The sequence below is a fragment of the Rhinatrema bivittatum genome, chromosome 1, assembly GCF_901001135.1.
Source record: "Rhinatrema bivittatum chromosome 1, aRhiBiv1.1, whole genome shotgun sequence".
In the NCBI taxonomy this organism is placed as follows: domain Eukaryota; kingdom Metazoa; phylum Chordata; class Amphibia; order Gymnophiona; family Rhinatrematidae; genus Rhinatrema; species Rhinatrema bivittatum.
In genome coordinates this window covers 419,026,518-419,054,436 of record NC_042615.1, presented here as the reverse complement: position 1 = coordinate 419,054,436, position 27,919 = coordinate 419,026,518, and the positions used below count along the sequence as shown (strand labels likewise).

General features: G+C 47.0%; 1 protein-coding gene across 1 annotated transcript in view; it reads right to left on the bottom strand.

Moving 5' to 3' along the window:
• Nucleotides 1-22,840, bottom strand: part of LOC115092267 (glyoxylate reductase/hydroxypyruvate reductase-like) — a 154,509-nt gene extending 131,669 nt beyond the window's left edge. The window contains exons 1-2 of the mRNA XM_029603014.1: nucleotides 22,647-22,840; nucleotides 11,730-11,860 (exon numbers count right to left, since the gene is read on the bottom strand). Of these exons, the coding sequence (XP_029458874.1) occupies nucleotides 11,730-11,860; nucleotides 22,647-22,813 (298 nt within the window). The 5' untranslated portion in view covers nucleotides 22,814-22,840. The remainder of the gene's footprint in view (nucleotides 1-11,729; nucleotides 11,861-22,646) is intronic.
• Between the last annotated feature and the right edge of the window lie 5,079 nt (nucleotides 22,841-27,919).

Sequence of the window (27,919 nt, the reverse complement as noted above, 5' to 3'; positions counted from 1 at the left end):
TTTGCCACCGCTTGCGGCCCCATATGACTCACACCCAGTGGTGCACCAAGGGTCTCCGGCGCCTGGGGGCCAATGCATTTGTGTGACTCTCCAGCATCCCCCCATAATCCTTCTTGTACTAATGCTTAAGGTCACAGAAAATCAGTGGCGTCTCTATTCAGAAGAATTTGGGGGGGGGGGGGAGCCAAAATGACATTTCTTCATCACACCCACCTCTATAGCATGGATCCTGCTTTAAAATTGGTTATAAAAAAAGTGTTAATAAAAAAGTCCAAGGGGTCTTCCGCGTAATTTTAAAAGGCTGGCCAGTTTCACACTTCTAGTAAAACTACTATAAAATTATTTGATAGCTTCATTCAACTAATTCTATATGGCTATGAGAGTGAAGCCTGGAATTTATAGGAAGGGACAGAATGTCAATATAAATCCTGCACCTCCAGTTCTGTAACTCTGTGCATCCACTGAAATTCCCCCAAACAATGGAGCTTGGATGTTTCCCTTACAGCTCATCATACTAAAAGATATTTTCAAATTCTGGTGTCACCTCACAGTAACAGCAGCACAAACACCTTTCACTGCCAGACACATTGTGAACTAACACAAAACCCCGCAAAAAAGACACTCAAAATCTATACTGTTCGCTATCATCAGCATCCAAACTGGACATCTCCGAATTCTGCAAAAAGGAAGGTCTCTCCAAAGTCTCTTGAATGGAGTTCATGGAGTCCGAGGTGATTGATGATGATACCATGGAAACCCTTTGAGCACTCTTTTGTTGCAAGCGAGTGTGTAATTGTTGCATCTCCTGTTCCTTATAAGCCAGAATGGCTAGTAGGCCTTGGCTAGCTTTGTCCATGAGATTTCCTCAGTTCCTCTTTCTCCAAAGTCTTGTGGTTCAACTGTTCTTTTAACTGTGCAAGCACCTTGTTGTGTCTGTCTCTGTCAGACGTCTCTGCTCCGCTCACCTTACCTCGTTGGCAACTCCCTCTGGGGTTGATGGAAGGCTAGCTGCTGCGTCTCCAGGCCGTCCTCCTCCGGCGTTCCCGGACTGACTCGACGCTGCAAGCCGCCATGTTGACCAGATGCCTAAGGGCTCGTGCGCGCGGCCCGACTGATGTACCGGCGTTGGCGCGAAACTCAGGGGTGTCCCTCCTGAGATGATGTCATCATCTCCAGATATTTAAGGGCTCAGGTTTCTCTAACAAGACGAGTTAGTAAAGGATAGGTTTACCTAGCTTCCTCCAGGTTGCTGCGGATGGGATTCGCTCTCCGCAACCCTAGCTACTCTCCTCCTCGGACTTCACTAGAGGTACCCGCTCCTTAGGGGCCTCGCTCTCTCTTTTTCTTTTCAGGTCGCAGTCCGGAACCAGTACTCTCTCCTCGAGGGCCCATGTCCCGGACCAGCTCCTGAATATCACTTCTGCTAAGAAGTCATCGCTGCTTACAATATTAGTGAGTTTCCATCTATCTCTCAGAGCTTTCCCTGGGACCAGGTACTCGCTCCTCGAGGGCCTACTGCATTCCAACTCCTGGGCTGCCTCAAGAGACTATGGCGTGAGTGTTATCATCAAGGACTTGCCCAGAACTCTGCATATCCTATCTACTCGCTTTCTTAGTTTCTCTACAGCTCAGCCACCTTGGGATCGCTGTTCCAGTACCTGAGGGACTACAGCCCAGCCGGGCGCTTCCAGCTCACTACTGCCACCTCTGGTGGTTTAATATATTGTCTAATAAAAGAATTAGTGTGTGTCTGTCTCCTACACTAAGCCTGACCAGTGGTCCCTCTCGGGATCTCCCCCGAGGGCATGGTCACCTGCCACTGGTCCAAGGATCCACCCACAACTATTCTAAATAATAACAGATTGCTATCTCCAGCAACTCCGTTAATAACAGACTGCTATTCTCAGTTTTAACAACAGAGCTTTAATAACACACCTCCAATGGGTTAGGTAGTCCTGAAGATTCGGTTCTTCCGGGATCCTTTTCGAGCCCTTCACGGGGAGTTATAGGTTCCGTTATGACAGTAGCCGTCTTCATGGGCCGGAATGGTTCTGAAACTTCAAAGCAGGTTCCTGCACAATGAGGACCCCACTGAATCTGTTCAGGAGAAGCCCAGTCGAATTGAGGCTGGTGTCTTTGTATTCAAGGTAACTCTAGAATTATAGGGCTCACAGCCTTGGGTAAGGCGAAGAAGGCAAGGTGCTCAACATGATACGTTCCAATTTTTAATGACAACGGCTGAGTGATTCATGTAACCTCACCCGGAAGAGGATTCCTGTGTACAGATGAGAAAACCAATGGGGGTTCCACTGGTGAGGTGAAGAAACCACAATGATCCACCAGGTCCTGCTGAATAAAGTTCACCCCAGCACCCGAGTCCATCAAAGCCTGAGAGGAAACCCTGGTGGCTGAGAGTTCCACTGATGCGGGCAAAAGGAAAAAGGGTGATCCTGCAGCATGGCCGAAGGGTATAATTTCAGCCAGTTTTGAACAAAGTGGCATCATTTTAACAGGCAAAGGAGATGAAGCAGAAGGAACATCATTTCCAGAGAAGGCTCCCCAACCGTAGGGTACAGTCATGGCCGCCGAAACCTGGGTCCGACCCAGTTGCATCGGCTCCTTGATGAGAAGTGGAGATACCTCAGGCCGGAAGAGTGAGTCTGGAAGATGCCCTCGTCACCCTCCATGGGCTTCCCGGGCTCGCTCCCGCAACCTCCAGTCGATCTTCCCTGTGAGGTTAATAAGCCTCTCCAGAGTCACGGGAAGTTCCCGAGCCACTAATTTGTCTTTGATCTGTGAAGATAAACATTCCAGAAATATGGTATTTAAACTGTTCCCCTGCCAGTTTAGTTCTGTGGCCATGGTACAGAATTCTATAGCATATTCACTTAGGGATCGAGTGCCCTGTCATAGACGAAGATCTGCGCCCATAGCTGGCAGCCTGCCGGGCTCATCAAACACCTCCTTGAAAGCGGCAACAAACTCACCGTTGGTATAGGGGAATTCCGTTGTAGGTTTCCCAGTAAGGCAGCACTGTGGATGAGATAGAGTGAGAGTTAGATTACTCACTAGATGGTTGCTGTTGGTATGCAATTCCACCAGGTTGAAGAAGTTGGTAGCAGCACCGAGGCAGGGAGAGCAGGCCCCCGAGGAGCGGATACCCAAGTTAGCAATACCTCAAAGGGCAGAGAGAGTAGCTTCCAGCGGCAGCAAGGAAGCGGCAGAGAAGCTCAGACCGAAGGCTTTCCAATCCTATCGCGAACTTTGCTAACTCGAATTGTAGCAAGGATAGCAGACTTAAATACCCCACAAGGTGGGGAACTTCCGGAGCTGGCCCCGGGTATTTCCCGCGCTGAACCCTTTAAAAGAAGTGTTGACGTCGCTGCATGCATCCAGATGACGACAGGGGGTGTGGCTTCGGCGGCAGCAGCGCTCCTACCGTGGAGAAAGGCCTCTCGGCATCTCCGGGACCACCGATCCGTCGTGAAGGAGGGAAAGCACAGTCGGTCACAGCCTGGGTGGTCGACCGGTGTAACAGATCTATTGAACAGGTCACACAGCAGAACCAGCAGCACATATCTGAGCTCCCTCAGAATCCTGGGATGAACCTCATCAGGCCCCATGGCTTTGTCCACTTTCTGTTTTCCTAGCTCTTCCCATGCATTTTCTTCTGTAAACTGAGTTTCATCTGTTCCACCCCCATCCACTGTCTTGTTAACTAGCGTAACTAGCGACAGTCCTTCTCCAGGGTTTTCTTTGGTTTAAAATTTCTGCCATTTCTTCATCTTTCTCCACACATTGATCCTTTCCAACTTTCAATTTCATTATTTCACTTTGGACCTTTTTCTGATGTATCTGAAAATGTTTTGTCACCTCACTTTACCTCTTTGGCAAGCCTTTCTTTTGCCTATTTCCTTTCTTGATTACTTTCTTTGTCTCCCTCAGTTTCACCAGATGTTCTTCCTTGTGTTCCTCTTTTTTGAATCCTTTAATATTTCTTGAACGCTGTTCTTTTTGCTTTTATTTTTTCAGCCACCTCCTTTGAGATCCAGATATGTTTCTTATTTCTCTTGCTATTGTTTAGTTTTCTAACATATAGATTTGTTGCCTTTGTAATTGCTCCTTTTAGTTTGGCCCATTGTTGTTCCACCTCTCTCATTTTCTCCCAGTCTTCTAATTCTACCTCCAGGTACTTCCCATTTGAACAAAATCCATATTTTTTAAATTCAAACCTCGGGTCTTTGTGTGACTTCTCTGTATCCTATTTGCGATATCAAACCATTCCATTTGATGGTGCTGAGCTGGGCACCCACCCAGACATTAGAGACATTATTTCCATTAGTGAGCACTAAGTTGAGTATAAGTCAATCTTATGGGTTTCATTACCATTTGTTTGAATAGAGCCCCTTGCAAGGCATCCACTGTTTCTCTACTTCAGGTAGATTCCACAGAAGGGATTCTCCAGTAGGGATGTGCATCCGTTTTCCACGTATTTGTAATCCGCAACTTATTTTGTCCTATCTGTTAAATACGTGGGGAGGCAAAACGCATCGCGACTCCCCACGTATTAAACAGATTTCTGTTTTATTCGGCCTCCTAAATAAAAATTTAAACCCCCCACCCTCCTGACCCCCCCAAGACTTACCAAAACTCCCTGGTGGTCCAGCGGCGAGTCCAAAGGCCATCCCTGCATTCTCACACCCTCGTTTGCCGGTTTCATCATGGCGCCAATAGCCTGTGTCACAGGGGCTACCGGTGCCATTGGTCAGTCCCTGTCACATGGTCACCGGCGCCATCTTGTGCTCCTACCATGTGACAGGGGCTGACCAATGGCACCGGCACCCCTGTGACATAGTATGGGCAAAGGCTATCGGCGCCATTTTGAGTCCTGGCATTGGACGGCCGGCGTGCACGAGGTCATTCCGGGACCCCCGTTGGACCCACAGGGACTTTTGGCCAGCTTCGGGGGGCCTCCTGACCCCCACAAGACTTGCCAAAAGTCCAACGGGGGTCCGGGAGCGACCTCGTGCATGCTGGCCGTCCGATGCCAATACTCAAAATGGCGCCGATAGCCTTTGCCCATACTATGTCACACATAGTCTTGGGGGGGGGGGGGTCAGGAGGGTGGGGGGTTGTAGTTAATTTTAATTTTAGCTGGGACACGAATTTACTCGCCGTATTAACGCATCGGGGCGTCATACGTCCGTATGGAATGGAATTGACCCTCCACGAATCCGAATCGCTAACGCAACGAAAACTTTATGGCTGCACATCCCTATTCTCCAGTCTACATACGGCAGATTAAAATCTCCATCAATCAACACTTCTCTCTTCTTTCCCACTTTTGGATGTCTTCAACCAGATCTCTGTCTAGTTCTTCCGTTTAAGTTGGAGGCCTGATTACAACGTCAGTAAAAATGGATGCACCATCATCTTGTTTTAGGACTGCCCATAAAGCTTCTTCTCTACCCCACATTCCTTGCAGTTCAGTTGCTTGGATATTGTTTTTGACATAAAGAGCTACTCCTCCTCCCTTTTCTGTACTCTCTGTCCTTCCTTAACAAGTTATAGCTCAGTATGGTCATATCCCAATCATGAGAATCCATGAACCCATGGACAATGTCCAAGTCTGCCTCCACCATTAGGGCTTGCAGGTCTGGGATTTTATTGCCCAGACTATGAGCATTTGTGCTCATAGCTTTCCATCTTCTCTCCTTCATTTACTGCTCTTCTTGGACTTGTTTTGTGCCTTATTCAACTGACTTTTGTTATCCCCCTCACCCATTTCTTTGAGATTTGGGGGGTGACATTCCAATTTCCTTCTGCCACTCCTGTCTCTAGTTTAAATGCCTTATGGCATAGGATTTGATTTTATCTCTTAGGATCCTTTTTCCTGCCACAGACAGATGTAATCCATCTTTGACATAGAGCCTCCAATATATACAAACCTTTGTTCCTTACTCCAAGTTTTGAGCCATGCATTGAAGTTATCTATATGGCTTAGCCTCTCTTTCTCCTTTCCATGAACAGGTAACACTTCTGAAAAGGCAACAGTCTTCGCCGTGTGACTAATCTGCTTCACCAGAGTCTGGAAATCTCTCTGTACTATTTGGATGTTGTTTCTAGCAAGGTCATTGGTTCCCAGATGGATGATAATATCAACTTCAGAGTCCTTACTTTCTTCTTGGATTGCACTATCTGAATAGCATTTCTACCAGCCGATGATCCTGGAAGGCTTTTAACTATACTGTTTCCCTCGAAAAGAGTTCCCATATTAGTGCCTCTAATGACTGAGTCACCCAACACAATGAGTTTTTTCGTATGACTATTGGTTGTACAATTTAATTTCTGCGTGCCTTGGGTTTCTTCTTTCTTTCCAGTACCACTTCAATCTCCATCGCTACAGCTTCTTCATCATTTAAGAGAAAAGGCATTTTGTACTTATGTCATTTGAGAGAGTGTCTCTGTCTCACAGGTCTTATTCTACCAGAGCCCACTGTAATCCATTTGTAGTCTGCATTATACAATAAAACTTGTTCTAAGAGAATTACAAAATTATAAAAACATACATAGATAAAACTTGATACAATTAAATAGATTACGAATATACCAAACTTCGATAACATAAGTCCAACAAACTTAAGAACCCTTAACAACATAAAAAGATTACATTGAATCAACCAGAATTTAATAAAGCAATCATCAAATTTAGATAAAATGGTGATAAAACAGAACACTAAAAAAGCCTAGGTCAAGGCTGAATATGCCTGAGTAAAATAGAAAGTCTTACCCTGCTTTCTAAAAGAGTAAAGGTCTGTAATTTCACATGTAACTAAGAGCAAAACTTTCCACAATAACGGGCCAGCAACTAAAAAGATACATTTCCAGGTTTTGTTTTTTTTAGATGAGCCCCTTTTACAGATGGAATCACCAATTGGTGACGATTGATCTGAGTGGGGTCCAAGGAATGGTTTTCTCAATTAAATTAGATAAACAGCTAGAACATCATCATTAATTGTCTTGAAAACCAGTACAACCAATTTAAAAATGTATCCTAAGTGTAATGGGTAGCTAATGAAATTCATAAAAACTTGGAAAATTATGTTCTCTCATAGAACATCCTATAATCCATAGCTTCTCAACCTTTTTTATATCAGGGCACACTTTCAAGTTTACTTGATCCTCGTGGCGCACTGAACCAAATTTTACATCACATATATTCATATCTGCTAGTCACTGGTCAAATGTCAATGAAAATGCCAGGAAATGTACTTTTAACTAAACTGAACAGCACTACCTTCCCTCCCCAAGGACCAACCCCAACAGCACACTTTTTTTCTCTAAACTCAACCCCCCTGAAGATGCTATCCCAATCTCCTTCCCAGTGTTCCCTTTAAGGATTGGTTTGCTATGTGCAAAATGTTTTGAACATGAGCTAAAGTTTTTTGTTACATTACCCTGTGAGCACTACTTTCTTTGATGCAAATAGCCTATCACTTTTATGCTCACAGCAAACCAGTCCTTAAAGGGAACACTGGCTAATCGCTTTGCTTAAAATTATCGCCTAATATCTACTAACAGTAGTGAAAATAAAATGTGTATGAAAAATTATTTACAGCACTAACATTCAAAACTGCTTTCTGCATGCAGGTGAAATTAATAAAGAGCAAATCTTTGTTACAATAGAAATAAAGAAGGGGTGACCATTATGCCTTAAAAGCCAGTGATGAAAAATAGTATCATTTTCATAGCAAGAATTAATGTTACACAAGACACCCTCACCGAAACAAAATCAAAGGCCATGAAGTATAAATAGAAATGTGCCACTCCATGAAATTAGCAAGTAGCTCATTTAAAACAAATCAGAGAAAATTCTTTTTCACTCAGCGCATAGTTAAGCTCTGGAATTCATTGCCAAAGGATGTAGTTACGGCAATAACACATTCATTTCTTCACAGACTTCATCTCACATCCCTATGCTTTCACACACACTCCCTCTCTCTCACATACACAGGCTCTCTCTCCCTCACAAACCCATTATGTGTGTGTGTGCGTGCCTGTGAGAGCCTGTATGTAACACATAGGCTTTCACAGCCATGCTCACTCACACAGGCACACACACAAGCAGGCTCCCAATCTCTCTCTCTCTAACACAGGCACAAACATAAACAGGCTCCCAATCTCTCTGTTACAATTCCCGGCCGTGGAGGATCTACTTCCTGACGCCGGGCCCCAACCTCTGCCCCACTTTCCTAGGCGGTAGCTGGCCACTGCCACTCCCTCCAGCTCTCCTGTCACGGTGGGGGACGTCCCTCTGCCGGCCCGCGCTGCCTCTCCCTCTTCCGCGACCGCTGCTGCACGAGAGACGCTGCTGCCACCGCCATTCTCCTCTGTGTTTCTCAGCCCCTAGGCATTCACATGCGTCACCGATTGGAATTTAAAGGGGCTGTGGCGGGAAAAACTCCTGTGCCCCTAGTGATCACGTCACCTGCCTTTAGTATTTAAGGCAAGCTCTGGTCTCCTTGCTCGTTCCGACATTGTTCCTGTGTTGCTGCTTGTTCCTGAAGCTCCTGTTCCTTCTCCACTCCTGATCCATTCCTGTGTTCCAGTACCCATTCCTGTTACTGCTCCTTGCCCCTCAGACGGACCTTGGCTCCTGACCCGGCTTGTTCTGACCACATCTGCTGCCTGCCACCAACCTCTGGACCGAATCCGACTACAACTGCTACTGCCTGCCACTGACCTCTGGACCGGACCCGACTACAACTGCTACTGCCTGCCACTGACCTCTGGACTGGACCCGACTACAACTGCTACTGCCTGCCACCGACCTCTGGACCGGACCCGACTACAACTGCTACTGCCTGCCACTGACCTCTGGACCGGACCCGACTACGAGACTCGCCACCTGGCTCGCCTGGCCGTGCACCACAGGATTATCCACGTAGGGGCCCACCTAAGACCAGCTGGCCCCAGCACCCAAGGTCTCAACCTGTGGGGAACGGCTGCTAGCCTCTGCTTCCCGTCCGGCCTCGCCTCCCAACAGTGAGGACCTGTGGGGGTCTCCCCCATAGCTAGCGCCAACACCACCATGGGCCAAGGGTCCATGCTCGCAACACTCTTTTTCATAGGCATACACTCAAAAAGGCACCTAATATCTCTTTCTCTCTCACAGGCACACACGTAAGCAGAATCCCAATCTCTCTCTCTCATAGAAACATAGAAATGACGGCAGAAGAAGACCAAACGGCCCATCCAGTCTGCCCAGCAAGTTTTGCTTTTTTTTCTCATACTTATCTGTTACTCTTGGCTCTTAGTAACCTTTTGGTTCTGTTTCCCTTCCACCCCCACCATTAATGTAGAGAGCAGTGTTGGAACTGCATCTAAGTGAAATATCTAACTTAATTAGTTAGCGATAGTAACTGCCGCAATAAGCAAGCTATACCCATGCTTATTTGTTTACCCAGACTAAATAATTCAGTCCTTGTTGGTTGTTGTCTGTATATAGATCCACTTTTCTTCATTCCCCCTGCTGTTGAAGCAGAGAGTTATGCTGGATATGCATTGAAAGTGAAGTATCAGACTTTCTCCCCTGCAGTTGAAGCAGAGAGTTATGCTGAATATGCATTGAAAGTGAAGTATCAGACTTTCTCCCCTGCTGTAGAAGCAGAGAGTTATGCTGGATATGCATTGAAAGTAAATCATGAGACTTTCTCCCCTGCCGTTGAAGCAGAGAGCTATGCTGGATATGCATTGAAAGTGAAGTATCAGGCTTATTTGGTTTGGGGTAGTAACTGCCGTAACAAGCAAGCTACTCCCCGCTTTTTTGTGAATGCAAATCCTTTTTTCCATGTTTCCTCTTGCCATTGAAGCTTAGAGCAATTTTCATAGCAAGAATTCATAGCAAGAATTCATAGCACAAGCAGGCTCCCAACCTTCCGCTCTCTCTCTCTCACAGGCGCACACACAACAGGCTCCCAATCTCTCTCTGTTTCTTTCTCTCTCATAGGCACACACACAAGCAGTCTCCCAATCTCTCTCTCTCTCACACACGGGCACATACACACAAGCAGGCTCCCAATCTTGCTCTATCTCGCAGGCACATACACAAGCAGGCTTCCAATGCTTCTCCCTCTCTCACAGGCACACACACAAGCAGTCTCCCAATCTCTCTCTCTCTCACATACACAGGCACCATCATAAGCAGGCTCCCAATCTCTTTTTCTCTCTCTCTTTCTCACAGGAACACATACAAGCAGGCTCCCAATTCCTCTCCCTCTCTCACAGGTAAACACACAAGCAGACACCCAATCTCTCTCTTTCTCTCACATTAACACACAAGCAGACTCTCAATCGCTCTCTCTCACACTCACACACACAAGCAGGTTCTCAATCTCTCTCTCTCTCACACACACACACACAAATACACACACACACACATGCTCATACACAAGCTCTCTCCCCCCTATATATTCTTGCATGTTCTCTCTCTTGCCCTAAGATGTGCAGGCAACATCAGCTACCTCCTTGGACCCATGCAGCATCACTCACATGCACACACAAGCTCTCACACATGTTATTACTCTCACACACACACCTCTTACATGTTACTGTACACATACAACCTCTCACATATGCTACTGTCCAAACCAACCTCTCACATATACTACTGCTCACACTCACACAAGTTCACATATGCTTTATCTCTCCCTGAATGAGCATTTTGCTGGTGGCAGCAGTTTCTTCTCTTTGGCCCTGCCGCCAATGTCACAGCATGGATTGACCTTGTCGCCTTGTCTTTTTGGACGTGCTGCCCAGGTCCGATGCAACAATGTTCTCTCTTAGGCCACTCAGCCCAGACCCAGCATGGCAATGTTCTTTTTTTGGCCTCGTAGCCAGGCCCAATGTGGCAACATTTTGTCTTTGGCTTCGTATCCTGGACTTGACCATGAACCTTCTTTCTTTGTTGTATGGCCTGGACTCGATTTGGAACCTTCTTTTTTCGGCTGCGCAGCCTGGACTTGACCATGAAACTTCTTTTTTCAGGTGCGTGGCCTGGACTCAACCGGAAACCTTCTTTCTTTAGCCACGTGGCCCAAGTCCATTCAGTAGCCTTCTCTTTTCAGCTGTGTGGCTCGAGCCTGACGCAGCGGCCTTCTCTTGGGCCACATAGCTGGGCCCCATGCAGCAGTCTTCTGTCTTCAGCCGCGGGGCCCAAGCCCACTTGACAGTCTCCTTTCTTTGGCCTAGGCTCAGCTGGGATTAAAAATAAATAGTGGGTTCACTGAGACTCGGAGCACTGAGCTTGGGACTTGGGGCATGGGCAACACAGTAGGGATTTGCTGCAGCACACCAGTGTTCCGCGACACAGTGGTTGAGAAGCTCTGCTGTAAACAACCGAGCAGCGGCATTTTGCAAAGGTTGCATTGCATATAGCAAATGCTTAGATAATCCAATATACTAGTTATTCCACTAAGTTACTTGAACACAAGCGATTGAACAATTATGCGAAAATCTCCCTTGGCCACAATATATCTTACTCGACAAATTATTTTTTTTTTTTAAAAGCCTCTTTCAGGGCCACTTTCATCTAGGAGTGCATAGATAGGGATGAGAGCTACAAATATAAGCATCTTTGTTTATAAAATATGTATGGAAGAAGATTTTGCTAACCCCCAGTATCTATTCTGGAGGAAAATAAAATTAAATGGCCATGTGTGGATCTGTACCTGCTGCCTTCAAAACTTCCTCATCAATCTTCTCTGTCAGGAGACAGTATAATCCCTGGACTCCAGCAACCTTTCTCAGAAGTTCAGTACGTGGCACCGGATCATCTGAATCCCACTGCTCAATCTCACAGCTGCAACAGAAGAGGTAAGGGTATTGTTTAGTGCAAATATCCAAGGAGGTTTAGTCATAGATAGAGAATACACCCCTAAAAAGTGACAGATTTCTAAAGAAACTCTATATAAAGACAAAATTAGGAGAATATGAGAGAAAAATGGAGTTGAGAGTAGTGGGAGAGGCAAAAGTGGGAGGGGAAGACTGTGGTGTAGATGGGCTATGGGGTGGGGAGAGGGGAGGAGACTTGGAGATGAGCTGGAGTTGGGGAGAAGAATGACTGTTGGGACTGTAAAGTGCTTCCCTAGCTTTATTATTATGGACATATGAGTCTTCCCCCATGTCCACATTACCTGCTTCTTTCTGGATGTTTAAATACAGACTGCTGGTCAGTCATACACATGAACTACTGTGGTTTATTTTCTTTTTGCTGGGGCCCTGTACTGAGTTCAACAACCCCCAATTATTTTCAAAAGTTGGCTCCTATGTGTTTGCTTGTAACCCCCAATGCAAAACAGGGGTTTGCGCATCCAAAACGCGCACCCACCCGCCCACGTAGATAATAGCGCTCATCCCATGTAAATTCATGTTGATGAGCGCTATTATGTATTCCCCTCAATGCAGAAAAATAAAATGTGTGCCCAATCCGCACATTTGTACACTCAGAAATTTTCGCCAGCACAAAGCTAGCATAAATTTTTGAGTGGCCAAAAAAAGTGCCTGACACTTTAATATTGATTTATTCATTCCTTTACTTACTGCCAATTGGTCATCCCTTCACTGTCACATGTCAGTGAAAAGGACCAATCTGAGGCCAGGTCTTGGGGAGAGGGAGCTTAGTGCAGGTCAGACATGGGCTTCCAGCCATGTCTCCTAGGCACCTGAGGCGCTAGGGATGCACATTTTTTCCCTAGCGCATCCTTTTTAGTGCAGCAGGTCATTTGAATATAACATTGGGTCCCCGGGAGAGGTGGTTGGGCGTGCGTTAAGAAAATGGGCGCTCAGCGTTGAGCACCTGCTTTCTATGCGCCGGTACTGTATTGGCCTGTAAGAGCTTACTAGACCACAGGATTAGGGCACACTCCATGTGTAAGGGAAGTGGACCCTTGTGCTGTGGTGCAGTTGGCACAACTTAGCAATTGAACCTTCTAGGTTCACACAAGCAGCTGGCGAATGTGTCCTGGGACAGGACAGAACAGGAGCTTCACCTTGACCAACACCTTTTCCTGCAGGTTGAGCCCTTGGGTTCCTGGGGGCCAGCAGGATTTAGGTGATGGTTCCAAAAAGGGCAAAGCGTAGAAGAGAGTTTGGGATCAAGCTGAGATCTGGGCAGGTAGCAACCAGCAAAACACCAGGGATAGGCCAAGGGTTGGGGCAGGCAGCGAGTACAATGTAGTCCAGGTCCAAGACAAGTTTAGGAGCAAGGCAGGGGGAGCAGGACAAGGCAGGTCAGGCAGAGAGACAAGGATGAGGCAGGCTGGACAAGGCAAGGATGAGACGAGGTGAGGCAAGAAACAGGAGAAAGGAACACACCGGAAACACACACTGTGAAAAAGGCAGGAGACCCGTAGCTGAGGCAATGCTGGGATGCACGGCTGGGGCTTTTATACTCAGCCGCGTGACGTCATCCAGAAGTGCCAGCAGTCTTGGTTCCCACCATGAGGCCTTTAAGGGGCGGCGCTCCTAAGGAGGCCCATGGGATGAGTGGCAACAGGGGGTGACACTATGCTGCTAAAGGAAGAAATATAAGATCCTGCAAACATATGCATAAACACTGCCATTCCTACAGCATATCGCAAACCAGAAAGGCACATTAATCATGCACCTGAAAATACAGCAATGCACTTTAACTCATCTAGTGTAAGAAAAACCACAAGTGGCATGTTGGAGAGGCCAATCAAGGATGTCACTGCAAGCCTTGTCCAGGGATTGGCTTGCAAAGGGAGGAACTATGGTATAAACACCATCCAGTATGGCCCAGTCTGTGATGATAACTTTGGCATAGAAACCTTGTCAGAACCCACCTGGAAGTGTGAGTGCAGTGATAGCAGGAGCTTCTGAAATATCCTACATTTCTCAAGTACCAAAAGATCCTATAAGATCTGGTTACTGCTGAAGCTAATATAAACAGTTTAAGTGAAGCTGAGTGCTGAAAAACTCATAGAAGGAAATGTATTCTGAATTGAAAAATGCTGGAAAATAAATCCAATAAGTTGGAACTACCTAGAAGTAAAATGTCTGCTGGAGCACCACACAGGGACTATTAACCAGAGCAACTCCTCAGTTTTAATCAGCCGCCTGATTAAAAGTCTAGAAATCTTGTACACAAAATCATGAAGCCCACCTTTAAGCCAGCACATCTGTATGTTAGGAGATGTGTTCTATACTCTGAGCAGGGTCAACATTACATATTCTGGGGTGCAGGGCGAAAACTTAGGAATGGGCCCAGTCACTGCCAGATGCCCTAATGCATTCTCTCAGTGAAATCACTCAGTTTTATCATAGGTGCAAAGGTCCTGATAATTGTTCAGCTTGCCCCCCCCCCCCCCCCAAATATAGTGCTGAATCAGATGGTATTACCTACTTTAAAGAACCTCTGTTGATGTGTGTATTTTTAGTATATGACCATACCTGGGAAGTCTCCAGATTTGGCCCGGAGACTCCGGAATTCTAAAGGAATTGCTGGGTCTCTGGGCCAACATCAGAAAACTCCAGGTCCTGCTGAAGGCAGGCCCTGGAAAACAAAGTCACCGGGCGTGCGGCTGAAGGGAGATCTATCGGGGCCAAACAACCCAGAAGGAGGAGGAGTGTGGGCCCCACGCTGGACGGAAGAGACCTGTCGAGCCATATGCGTGAGGAGGAGGAGCATGGGCTCCACGCCGGAATGAAGATGGGCTGCGAGTGAACACATGCAGAAGAACAAGGAGCACTTCCCTCCCCCCACCCCTGAAAAAGGAAGAGATCCATTGCCAATGCAGCTGCAAGAAGGAGGCGCGTAGGAAAGAGGAGGAGCTATATTGGGCCCATGCAAGGGAAGTTGCTTGAAGGAGATCTGTCCACCCTGGAAGAGGAGGCTGCTGTCATTGGTAAGTTTGGGGTGAGGACTGTGTGTGGAAGAAGAGAAGTGAACATGCATGTGTGTGTGTGAGAGTGCATGTATGTGTGTGGAAGAAAAAGAAGAGAAATGCATGTGTGTGTGTGTGTGTGAAAGTGCATGTATGCATATGATAGAGGGACAGAAATGTGTGTGTGTGTGTGTGTGTGTGCGTGTGTGTGAAAAAGGGAGAGCAGCGAGTGCATGTATGTGTGTGGAAGAAGGAGAGAAGTTAGTGTGCATGTGTATGATAGAGGGAGAGGACATGTGTGTGTGTGTGTGTATGTGAATGTATGTGTGTGAGTGAACATGTGAGTGTGCTATTGTGAGAAAGTTTGTGCTCATGCTGCTACCACCCCCGCCCCCCAGGCGACAATCTCAGAGTGATAGGAAATCAAAAGTTCCCAGGTATGTATATTACTGCAAGGGATATGGGGACCTCTCTAGAGAGACAGAGAACCACTTCTAGAATGGAGAGGAGTAAGGAGTTTTATTCCAGGAGGTTCCCTGGGAACAAGTGGGACAGTGAAGAGCTTGTCTCAGTGAAAAGGTTGGTCTCAGGGAACAGTCTAAGTAAATCCAACTCTCTTTTTCTTCAATCCTGGTAACTGTTTTGTCTCACCTGCCAGTCTGCAGATTGACCCCAGTTATTGGAGACAGATTCCAGATTACTTTTGGGGCTGTCTTCTGAATGCATCTAGAAGCTGTGATAATCCAGCAGCAATACTAATTTGGGATTAAGGAACTGATCCACGAGTGTTTAGTCCTGTGGGAATGCTGCGTTACTGCGGAGTGCAGAATTCCCATAGAATTCCCCTCCTCTCCAGTTGCACAGAATCTGTGCAGAATTTGGCAGGCCCCGGCATGCTGCAAGTGGGCCGGCCTCTGCTCATGGCAAAGATGAAGCAGGCCTCAGTGAGTGTGCGTGTAAGACTGCGAGCTTTGGGGGTGAGAGAGAGCATGTGCGAGGGTGTGGATGCCAGAGAGAGGGAGCCTATGTGAGGAAATTGTGAAGGAGTGTGTATATGTGTGAGAGATTGGGAGCTGGTGTGTGTGTGAAAAAGGGATTGTGTGTATGTGAGGGTGCTTGTTTGTGAGAGAGGGAGCCTGTGTGAGGGTGCTTGTTTATTTGTGAAAGAGGGAGCCTGTTGAAGGTGTGTGTATATGTAAGAAGGAGAGCTTGTGTGAAGGGACGTGTATGTGTGTGAGTGTGAGAGAGAGAGAGAGTGAACCTATGTGTAGGGTGGTGAGCCAGAGAGGGAGCCAGTATGCAGGTGTGTGTGAGAGAGAGACATAGGTAGCCTGTGTGAGGGTGTATGCTTGAGAGAGAAAGGGAGGCCTCCTGTTCCGCTCTTCCCCGATCGAGCTCCCGCGCCGATCACCAGCCATCCTCGCAGCCGTCCACAGGCGCTACCTACCTAGCAGGGACGCGAACCTCCTCCTACAGCCGACAACCGATCAGGGCCTCGAGTCCTCGCCTCCAACCGGCCTCGTTCCGGGCCGCAAGCCCTCGCTCCGAACCGCCCACGAAATCGGCGCTGCGGTGACGTCAGACGCGCGACCGGGGGCTATTTAAATCGCCGCTCTCCCCGACTCTCTCCTCTTGCTTCCCTCGGCGACACAAGGAGACCCAGCGGTGAACTTGGCCTGCGCAATTGGCGCTGAAGCCCGTCGGGGTAAGGCCTCCTGTTCCGCTCTTCCCCGATCGAGCTCCCGCGCCGATCACCAGCCATCCTCGCAGCCGTCCACAGGCGCTACCTACCTAGCAGGGACGCGAACCTCCTCCTACAGCCGACAACTGATCAGGGCCTCGAGTCCTCGCCTCCAACCAGCCTCGTTCCGGGCCGCAAGCCCTCGCTCCGAACCGCCCACGAAATCGGCGCTGCGGTGACGTCAGAGGCGCGACCGGGGGCTATTTAAATCGCCGCTCTCCCCGACTCTCTCCTCTTGCTTCCCTCGGCGACACAAGGAGACCCAGCGGTGAACTTGGCCTGCGCAATCGGCGCTGAAGCCCGTCGGGGTAAGGCCTCCTGTTCCGCTCTTCCCCGATCGAGCTCCCGCGCCAATCACCAGCCATCCTCGCAGCCGTCCACAGGCGCTACCTACCTAGCAGGGACGCGAACCTCCTCCTACAGCCGACAACCGATCAGGGCCTCGAGTCCTCGCCTCCAACCGGCCTCGTTCCGGGCCGCAAGCCCTCGCTCCGAACCGCCCACGAAATCGGCGCTGCGGTGACGTCAGAGGCGCGACCGGGGGCTATTTAAATCGCCGCTCTCCCCGACTCTCTCCTCTTGCTTCCCTCGGCGACACAAGGAGACCCAGCGGTGAACTTGGCCTGCGCAATCGGCGCTGAAGCCCGTCGGGGTAAGGCCTCCTGTTCCGCTCTTCCCTGATCGAGCTCCCGCGCCGATCACCAGCCATCCTCGCAGCCGTCCACAGGCGCTACCTACCTAGCAGGGACGCGAACCTCCTCCTACAGCCGACAACCGATCAGGGCCTCGAGTCCTCGCCTCCAACTGGCCTCGTTCCGGGCCGCAAGCCCTCGCTCCGAACCGCCCACGAAATCGGCGCTGCGGTGACGTCAGAGGCGCGACCGGGGGCTATTTAAATCGCCCCTCTCCCAGGCGTCGCGCGCACGAAGGAGCGTGACAAAGGGGCCTGCCCCTTTGTTTCGCCCCTCGCTCACCCCGAACAGCACCACTGGTCTTTCCGTGATTGTTTCCAGCAATATCACTAAAACCAAGAACACACTTCCAGAAGCCGACGCCTATCACATGGAGACAAATATCCTCGCCAAGAGAACCACCCTTACTGAAGACAAACCATAGACTGTTCACAAAAGCTCAGCCCTCCACCAGATAAATCAAACACGTAAGTGCGACCTCAACTTGACTATTCTGATTAAACTTACGTAACAGCATCTGAATATCTCAAATCACCCACTCTAAATGCATACCCACACCTGTACAATTGCATTAAGTTTTGTCAATCTGCATTAATTAATTTATCTAAGTTATTTAACTGCCCTACTCTGGTAAATTTGCTTTATATTCTGTATTTGCTATGTATTGTTAAATGACTTGTCTTCCTCTTAACTCACATTACTCTAGTTAATTATTCTGCTAAATTACATTAATCTATCCATTCCCAATACAGTGTCTGCTTCTGCATTAATCTGCTACAACCGTTTTGTTCTGTGCAATTGCTTTAATGTGCTTACATCCCACAATCCGCCCCTCTTCACAATACTCCCCGGCTAGCCCTCTACCCAAGAATGCCCCCTCATGCCTACCTCTCTCCCCCCAACTATCTACTCGGACACACTTCAAAACTATCCCCTCCCCCTTTCTCTCACCACAACACTCAAAAAAGGCGTCTGATCCCAATCCCCATATCCCCCACCTCGCAAGCCCTCACCATCTCCCTTATCTCTCTTCTGCTCATTAACGCCCAATCCCTAAAACAAAAAACACACCTCCTCCATGATATCCTAACAGACTCTAAACCAGAAATTTTCGCAGTAACCGAAACCTGGTTCAAACCCTGCGACACCCCCCTCATCAATCAACTCCCCTCTGAAACTTATGACTTTTTCTCTATCCCCCGTAAAAAGAAAAGAGGAGGGGGCCTTCTCCTCATAGCTAAAAAAGAACTCAAGCTGACTTCACAAACCTGTAATATTCCCAAGCAATACGAAGTAGGCCTTTTCAAATCACAATCTCTTCAAATCTGCCTTATCTATACCCCCCCTGGTCTACTAGAAAAAGACCCCTCCCCCCTTATCGAATTCCTCACCATCTCCCTCTCTCCCGACATACCCACAATACTCCTCGGCGACTTTAACCTCCACGTCGACTCCATCCCACAATCCCCACCATGCGAAGCAGTCATCTCTTCCTTAGAAGCAATGGGCCTTACCCAGCTTATCCATTCCCCAACCCACAAAGCCGGTCACACACTTGACCTTATCTTCACGAACACTCTCATCAAAGTCATACACGCCCCTACATGCCTCCCTGTCCCTTGGTCCGACCACTCCATCATCAACACAACCCTCTCCCTACAAACCCCATCTCCATCCCCTCCCTCTCAGTCAAAATCCTTCCAATTTCGTAAAACCTGCCCATTAGACACCCTTGCCACAGCTTGCTCCACCATCCCTAATCACATTGACCTCGAGACAGCAGATAGTGCTATCTCCTCCTGGACAGAAACTACCCAAAAAATCGCTTACAAATTATGCCCAGTCATTCAAAAAACTATCACACAAACCAAGTCATCCAAAAAACCCTGGTATACCCAGACACTCAAAACCCAAAAAACCCAGCTCAGAGCAGCAGAAAGACATTGGCGCAAACACCCCACTCCTGCCTCAAAAACCAAATATTACCAACTTATGCATGCATACAGAAACGCCATTCAAACAACCAAAAAAGAATACTATGCAAAAAAAATTCACCCCCTCCAATTCAACCCAAAGGCACTATTTACACTAGTTTCAAATCTCACCAAACCCAATGTGTCTACCCCCCAAGTCCCCTCCTCCCAGACACGATGTAATGAAATTGCCCTCTTCTTTAAGAACAAAATTTCCAACATCACCGCCAAATTTAACCCCAACACCAAAAACTCCCCCACTACTAACATCATAAACCCTCCCACCCCCCACTCTCCCACCCCTCTTTCATCCTTCGAACCTTCCTCCACTCTAGAAATAGAAAACATTTTAAAAAAGATGAGACCCTCCTCCCACCCCTCAGAAACAATCCCTACCAAATTACTTCTCGCTATTCCCAAAACAATAGCCTCCTCACTCTCCAAAATCGTAAACTGTTCCCTAGAACACAGCCTGGTCCCTAGCTCCCTGAAACAAGCCGTGGTCAAACCCATCCTAAAAAAACCCTCCCTTGATCCCTCCAACCTATCCAACCTCCGTCCCATTTCCAATCTCCCCTTCCTCTCCAAAATTATTGAGAAACTAGTTAACTCCCATCTCTCTGACCACCTAGAACAATCCAACTTACTCCCACCAACACAACATGGCTTCCGAAAACACCTCAGTACGGAATCCCTCCTCCTCTCACTTACTGACACCATCATCAAAGGCATGGATGCGGGTAACTCCTATCTCATCGCCATGCTCGACATCTCCGCCGCTTTTGATACTGTAAATCATAACATCCTTATCAACACCCTCGTCAACATAGGAATCACAGGTACTGCTCTGGCTTGGATTAAATCCTTCCTCCACAACCGTACCTACACAGTACTCACTGACAATTTTACATCCCCTCCTGTTAATCTTGATTGTGGCGTCCCCCAAGGTTCCTCCCTCTCCGCCACCCTATTTAACATCTATATGATCCCCCTCACAAACTTCCTCTCCAACCTTGGTATCACACACTTCATCTACGCCGATGATGTGCAAATCCTTATACCCTTCACAAATTCTGCACTCACTGCTATCCAAAAATGGAACACCATCCTCGCTTCTATAAACCAACTCCTATCTGACATGCACCTAGCCCTTAATCCACAAAAAACTGAACTCCTCCTCATCTCCACCAAACATGCATCCATACCCATACCATTCCCCTCCACCTTCCACCCCCCTAACTTTCTCTCTGACACAAGAAACCTGGGGGTCATAATTGATAACCAACTTACCTTCAAACCATACATCAAATCTATTCTTAGCAGCTGCTACTTCAAACTTCAAACCCTGAAAAAACTTAAACCCCTCCTCTACTTCTCTGATTTCCGCACAGTACTTCAATCTATAATTTTCTCAAAGATTGATTACTGTAACGGACTCCTACTTGGTCTCCCTGCTTCCCACATCAAACCTCTCCAACTCCTCCAAAATGCCACTGCACGCATCCTCACTAATGCCAAAAAGAAAGACCACATTACTCCCACCCTCATTAATCTCCACTGGCTACCCATTCATTCACGCATTACCTACAAGACCCTTACCCTCATCCACAAAAGTATTACTAATGAACATTACAACTGGCTAAACCCCCCCTTCCTCCCACGTACCTCTACCAGACCCACCCGATCTTCGCTCCGTGGAACCCTTATTCACCCCTCTATAAAATCCACAAGACTTATGTCCACCACCAAACGGGCCCTCTCCCTAGCAGGCCCTTCCCTCTGGAACTCCATGCCCCTTGACCTTCGTACCGAAACCTCCACACCCACCTTCAAAAAGAAACTCAAAACCTGGCTCTTCCTCCAAGCATACCCCCAATCACAATCTTCATCATTCCTTACAAACATCCTCACCCAACCGCCTACCCCCACCAACACCCCCTCTTCAGGACATATTCCCTGCACCCCCCCCCCCCCCAATGAACTTCAAACCAAAAATTTCAGTTAGTACCCGCCCCTCCCCCCCAATCATTGTTCCTCTGCGCTTATACTAGCCTGTAAATAATCTATGTGTTTATCACATTTTCCTCAAACCCCTGTACATACCTTTCCTCATGTATCCTTTTCCCCCTCCCCCCTCCCTCTCTCTTTGTCTTGTCTACCTATATACCTCTCCTCCCCACCTATTTATCTTGTTTATTGCTATGTTACTGAGTTTATTGTTACAAACTGTTCTTTGTAAAGGCTTTGCCTATATATCCTTGTTTGTAAGTTATCTGTAAACCGGCACGATGTGCAAACGGTTGCCGGTATATAAAATAAAATAAAATAAATAAATAAATATGAGGGTATGTGTGAAAAAGACAGAGGAGGAGTCTGTACAAGAGTGTGTATGCATGAGGGGATGTGTGTGTGTGTGTGAGAGAGAGGGGAGCCTATATGAGGGGGTGTATAGGGACAGTATTGAGAGAGGGGTCAAACTCTGGGAGTGGAGATAGAGTGGAAGGAATTGAGTCTAGAGGGGGAAGGGAGAGAAAGTGGCAGATGGAGGAGTTGGGGCCTGAGTGGGCAAAGTGAAAGGAGACTGGCCAGGGGAGTAGGGAGAGTGGGTGGAAGAGACACTCTTACAGTGAACTTCTAGGGAAATTCTGCTCAAAATATTCAAAACTCTGCATCTTTAAGTAATAACTTTTTTCTGTATTACATTTTAAATTAATTACTTAAAGATTATCATGTGTATTTTGTTATTTTGACCCAATATAAAGTATGCAGAAATGTGCAGAATTTTAAGTTTTTGTGCACAAAAGTTTAAATTTTTTGCGCAGAATTCCCCTAGGAGTAAGTGTTGCATGAATATCCTGGTAACCAGGTTATTCATTTGACATCTGGGATTGCAGAGAGGTGGAGATTGCTCAGTTCCAGCAGGACCTTTGTACATTTCTTTTGGCACGAATGCAGCAATTATTGGATTTCAAATGCTTATATATACGTTATCTGAATACAATTATGCCATTTTGGCATTTCAATATCTGTTTTGATTTGTATTCTCTTTCTGTGAATCAAGTTATTCTAGCCAGGAGAAGACATGCTAAAAATCCAGTGCTTTTGCCATGCTCCTTTTAAATAAGCTCTTGGTCATCTCCTATTTTAGAGTACGAGCTATATGAACAATCAGACTGCTTCTAAGGGAACCTTCTTAGGTTTATAATTATTATTGCTACTTGAGGTCCACAATGCTGTACATTTCGTTAAATAAAATAAAAGAAAGGGAGGATTTATGGTCTGCCTTGCTTTTCTTCTAACCATACACCTCCACTGAATATAAGCAGTGACTCACATTCCAGACTCCTGGAGTATCTTCATCCCCTCCGGTGGCACTCGCCTGGTCACATAAACCTTCGGCAGCTGCTTTCCTGTAGCCTTCATTGCTTCCAGTTTGCACCAAGTGTAAAACTCTGAGACTAGGAGCTTTTTCAGTCCTTTAAAACGACAGATGGTCAGCATTGTAAGACCAAAGCCAGCAGAGGAGGACTTTGGAACTGATTTTCCTGCCAGTTCAGTGAGTTTTGGGTTTGTGTAAATAGAGGGAGGAGCTGTAATAAAGCTCTCTGACCAATGGCTGGCTGCTAGCACCACAGACTTCTTTGTACATGCTTACTGTGTGGACTCTCATGTTGAAGCAGGGAGATATTTTAAAAAAAGAGATATGTACATGCGTTTGTAACCCTTTTCTTTCAAGTGGCATATTTCTTCAGGGGCACGCAAAGTAATTTATGGTTCTGGAGCTGTCTACATTTTGTTTCTCCCCTCCTATATCCCCAAGGCGTGGGTCGTTTCTGTGAGGGGGGGGGGGAGGGGAGCTGATGCCCAGGCAGTGATGTGCTTTCCTTAAAACCTTTGGGGTACATTTTAAAAAACAGCGCGCGCGCGTACTTTTGTTCGTGCACCAGGCGCAAACAAAAGTACGCTGGATTTTATAAGATACGCGAGTAGCCGCGCGTATCTTTATTTGTTCAAACAATTTTTATTGAGCAACAAGAAACAGTAATTCAACCGAACTGCGAATACACTTCCACAGCTTCGGGTTCAAGTACATTTAACAGACCCAATTTGCTCATTTATATACAAACCAAATCATCCTTCCACCCCCCGATTCACACCCCCCCCTACCACCCATAGCACCCTCCCACCTCAAGGCTACTATGGTACCATACGTCCACGAATAGTCCATGATCAAACTGAAACAAACCGGTCAGTCAATAGAAACCTTGGTTAATCATTCAGCACCAAGCTTCTGGAACGACCGCTCGTATCTTATAAAATCTGGGGTTGCCATGCGCAAGAGGATGCACATTTGTGAAACTTGTGCGCGCCGAGCCCTGCGCGTGCTGCCCGTTCCCTCCCCCCTCCGCACCTTCCCCTCCCTTCCCCTCCCTAACCCACCCCCCCGGCCCTATCTAAACCCCCCCTTACCCTTGTTGTAAAAGTTACGCCTGCCAGTGGCAGCTACGCCTGCCACTGGCAGGCGTAGCTGGCGTGCCATCTGCTGACCCGGGGGCTGTTCCAACGGCCTCGGCCGCGCCCCCGGAATGCCCCCGGGCTGGCACCATGCCCCCGACATGCCCCTGGAATGCCCCAAACATCGCGCCGCCCACCCGACATGCCCCCGACATGCCCCCCTAGCAAATCCCTGGGACTTACGCGCGTCCCGGGGCATGCGCAGGGGCATTTTAAAAGGATTACGCGCATACCTTATGCGCGTAATCCTTTTAAAATCTACCCGTTTGTGTAATTCCCTCTGCTGTAGTGATGTAGGGACAAAATTCACTGGACAAAGAACTAGTGTTCAAATAATAGTTACTGATTCTTCCAAAAAGTTAAATCAATGTCCAATTATGAATAAATGAAATTACAGATGATTGTCTACTTCCTGATGTGTAAATGTCTTTGGCTCAGGTTCCTTATGCAAATCTGCTCTGAGTGTATGAGTCCAGTATTGGCGAAATCCTATTCTGCGCAAGGCAGGGACCCCATAGAACATAGAAAAATCCTACCTGAATCAACAAATGTTTAGTCCTTTTACCCAGCCTGTACCTGTGTCTCTGGGGATGAAAATCTTGTTGAGGGTCTTCGAATTTCTTCACCTTCTTCCTTATAGTTAATGGACCTCTCAGAAAGAGGGGTCTGATGGTAAAGTTCAGAGCTGTGCTCTTCCAGTTCAGCTCTAGGCAAGGAGGGGTGGACAAAAAACCTCCTGCCAAACCAAAAATAGTTTAAATCTCTCACAGCCAAAATCTTCTCTGCAGTGAAGTCTCTGTCCTGCAGATCCATCTCTCTTCTAGACAGTGTTCTGTCAGAGCTTCAGTGTTTTGGCATCTGGATCAGGGGAACTGCCTTCACTTCTCAAAATTAGCAAAAATCTCAACAAAATCTCTTTTTCTAAATTGAGATGAACCTCCAGAGACGCAGGAAAAACTTAGGAAAAATAAACTAAACTAGCGGTTCTCAACCGGTGTGTCGCCAAGAACACGCAGGTGTGTCACCACACTTCCCGATGCCCCGCTGACCCAGCTGCTCCCCCTACCCAAGCGAAATAGGTCCTCCACCCGGACTTAAAATGCTGATAGCCTAGGCAGAACGCAGCAGGACAGCTGGAGTCAGCGGCACCGGCATGCTCTCTTCTTCCCATGCCCCGGAAGAAAAAGTGGTGAGCAGCAGGTGCGTGCCCGGGAAGAAGAGACCATGCTAGTGTGGGCAGCATCAGCCCGAAGAAAAGAAGAGAGACGTGGCCTGAAGGATGAGCAGAGCAGCTCGGAGTAAAATAAGGAACAATGTCAACCCTCGCGACCGACGGGACTCCTTTCTCCATGAGGGTTGAAAATGAAGGAGGTTGCTGCTGCCTTTAGGGTGGGAGGAGGCTGCTGCTGCCGCTAGCAAGTGGGGGAGGGGGGAGAGCGAGTGAATGAGCAAGCATGTGTGTTTGAGATCCTGTGTGTGTGTGTGTGTGAGTGAGATAGCATGTACGTGAATGATTGAGAGCCTGTATATGTGAAAGAGAGTATGTGTGTGATTGCGAACTGGTTTAGGTGAGGGAGCATGTGAGTATGTGATTGAGAGCCTGTGTGTTTAAGTAAAAGAGAGACCATGTGTGTCTGTGTGTGATTGAGAGCTGGTTTAGGTGAGAGAGCATGCGAGTATGTGATTGAGAGCATGTGTGAAAGTGAGAGAAAGAGAGAGCATGTGTGTCTGTGTGTGATTGAGAACTGGTTTAGGTAAGGGAGCATGTAAGCATGTGAATGAGAGTCTGTGTGTGAGAGAAAAAGGCAGCATGTATATGTGTGATTGAAAGCCTGTATGTGTAAGCGTGAAAAGATAGACAGCATGTGTGTAAATGTGTAATTAAGAGCCTATATAAGTGAGAGAGAAAAAGCATGTGTATACGGTATGTGAGCGACTGAGAGCCAGTGTGAGAGAGAGAGGAGAAAGTTGCAAGCAAACCATCCCTCCTCCTGCTAATTCAAAACAATCTCAGGCCACCTGGATATCAAACGTTCCCAGATTTGCAGAGCAACACATTTTTTTGTATCCTTATTATTTTTCATTACTTGGTCTTTGTGTCTGCTATTTTGAAATATTTTATTGATATCTAGACATTTTTGATATGAGATTTTAATTATTGGATATTCCATTCATGAGCTGTTTTGAAATAATCTGTTCTTTTTGTTAGTATGGCTTTACTTGATATTTCTTGATTTGTTTTATAAGGATGGGTGATGTTTCTTTTTTTTCCTTTGCTACACTGCATATGGAGAGTCTGGCTTGTTGTGGTTTCCAATTCAGATTTTGTCTGCATGCTTCTAGTTATGCGTTTTGGTCTCTTTATTCTTGGTTAGGTGAGGGTCAGCACATGTGATTCAGGTGAGGTTTCTTAGGTAAGGTGGTTACTGTTTAAGTGCTGGAAATTGGTGCTGTTTTGGTGTGGGATGTTTACTGTTTATGCAATTTCTGTTCAGACAGAATATGTATCTTTCCTTGTAACATACGTAACAATAAAAATAATACTGGACCTTTATTTTTATTTCCGCCGTGAATTTTAATGAGCAGCGTGTCTCACGTGTGAGCGTGGTCTGTCAGGTGTGTCATGATGGAAAAAAAGGTTGCGAACCACTTGTCTAAACAATATAAAGCAGTGAGGGGAATAGGCCTCACTCTCAAAGAAACACACTAGGAGCTCCTCACTCCTCAAAAGCTGAACTCAAATGCCACACCTACTCTTATCTCAATCATTACTTATTAGAAAGATCCACCCACTCAGGCAGCCTCTGGAGGAGATGCTGAATTGTGGTATAACTTTCTAGCTTATGGGATGCTAGGGACAATCTAGAGGCTAACCCAGAGGGGTGCCGCAAGTTGTTTGCAGCAGAAGGTCTGTAAAACACTATGAGGTCCATATTTGTGAAGCCAGCTAACTTCAGTAAGATAAACATCTTGCTGAATATACGTTCTTAAAATTATCCAGCTACATATAGCTAGGAATGTGCATTTGTTGGGCCATTCGTTTCATTTGTTTTGTGGGTACGCATATAAGAACGGATGGTACACACATATTTTATTAACTAGTTGCGCATGTACCATCCATTCTTACATGCATACTATAAATCCACAAGGTACATACATACCCATGAAATGAATGGCCCAATGAATGCAAATCCCTACATATAGCTGGATAATATAAATACCTAACCAGTTATATTTGAATAAAACTGATTAGGTTTTAAAGTTATCCAGCCTTGTGCAGCTAAAATAACCTGCCACTTAACTGGATATCTTCAAAGATATCCGGTTAACTGGCACTGTTAAAAAAAAAAAAAAAAAAAAAGTGTCTTTCGTGCCTGTGGTCTGATTCCCACTCCCCTCCCCAATATCTCACCCCTCAACTCCACAAATCCCTTTGATATAAAAAAATAAAAAAATTGATGAAATCTTCAAGTCAGTGCAGCACCTCCCCCACTCCACCCCCTTCCTAGTTGTTTTTTTTATTTTAATTGATGATTCTCTTCTACCCCCACCCCCACCCACATCCTCTGTAAACCATGAGTGCCACCCGCCCCCCCCCCCCCCCCCCCCAGATATCCTCCCCACTGATCAAGAATTCTCCAGCCAAGAGCAAGGTAATCACCTACCTGCTCCTGGCACTTCCAGCACAGCTCTGACAAGAAAAGCACTGAAAGCGCAAGCTACCCCTCAGTTTATACTTCCAGCTCTGTTCAGGCAGCTTCTGTTCTGGAAATGTAAACTGAGGGTAGCTTATGCTTCCAGTACTTCTCATGTCAGAGATGCGCTGGAAGCACCGAGAGTGGGTAAGTTACTTTGCAGTAACCTGATCTAAAGCAGGTCTAAAGTTATACGCTAACTTAGCCAGTTAGGCCCACCCAGCTGCATGTAAAGAGAACAGCAGAAGATACCATCTACAGGGATGGCAATACAAGACAGGGGGGACGGAGGAGGATGTTGGAGAACAATATGCGGACAGAAGCAGTGCCAGCAAATTCTAGCACCATGTTTGGCAGGCTGGCAACCAAGACATCCAAGGCCACAAACAGTGTCATC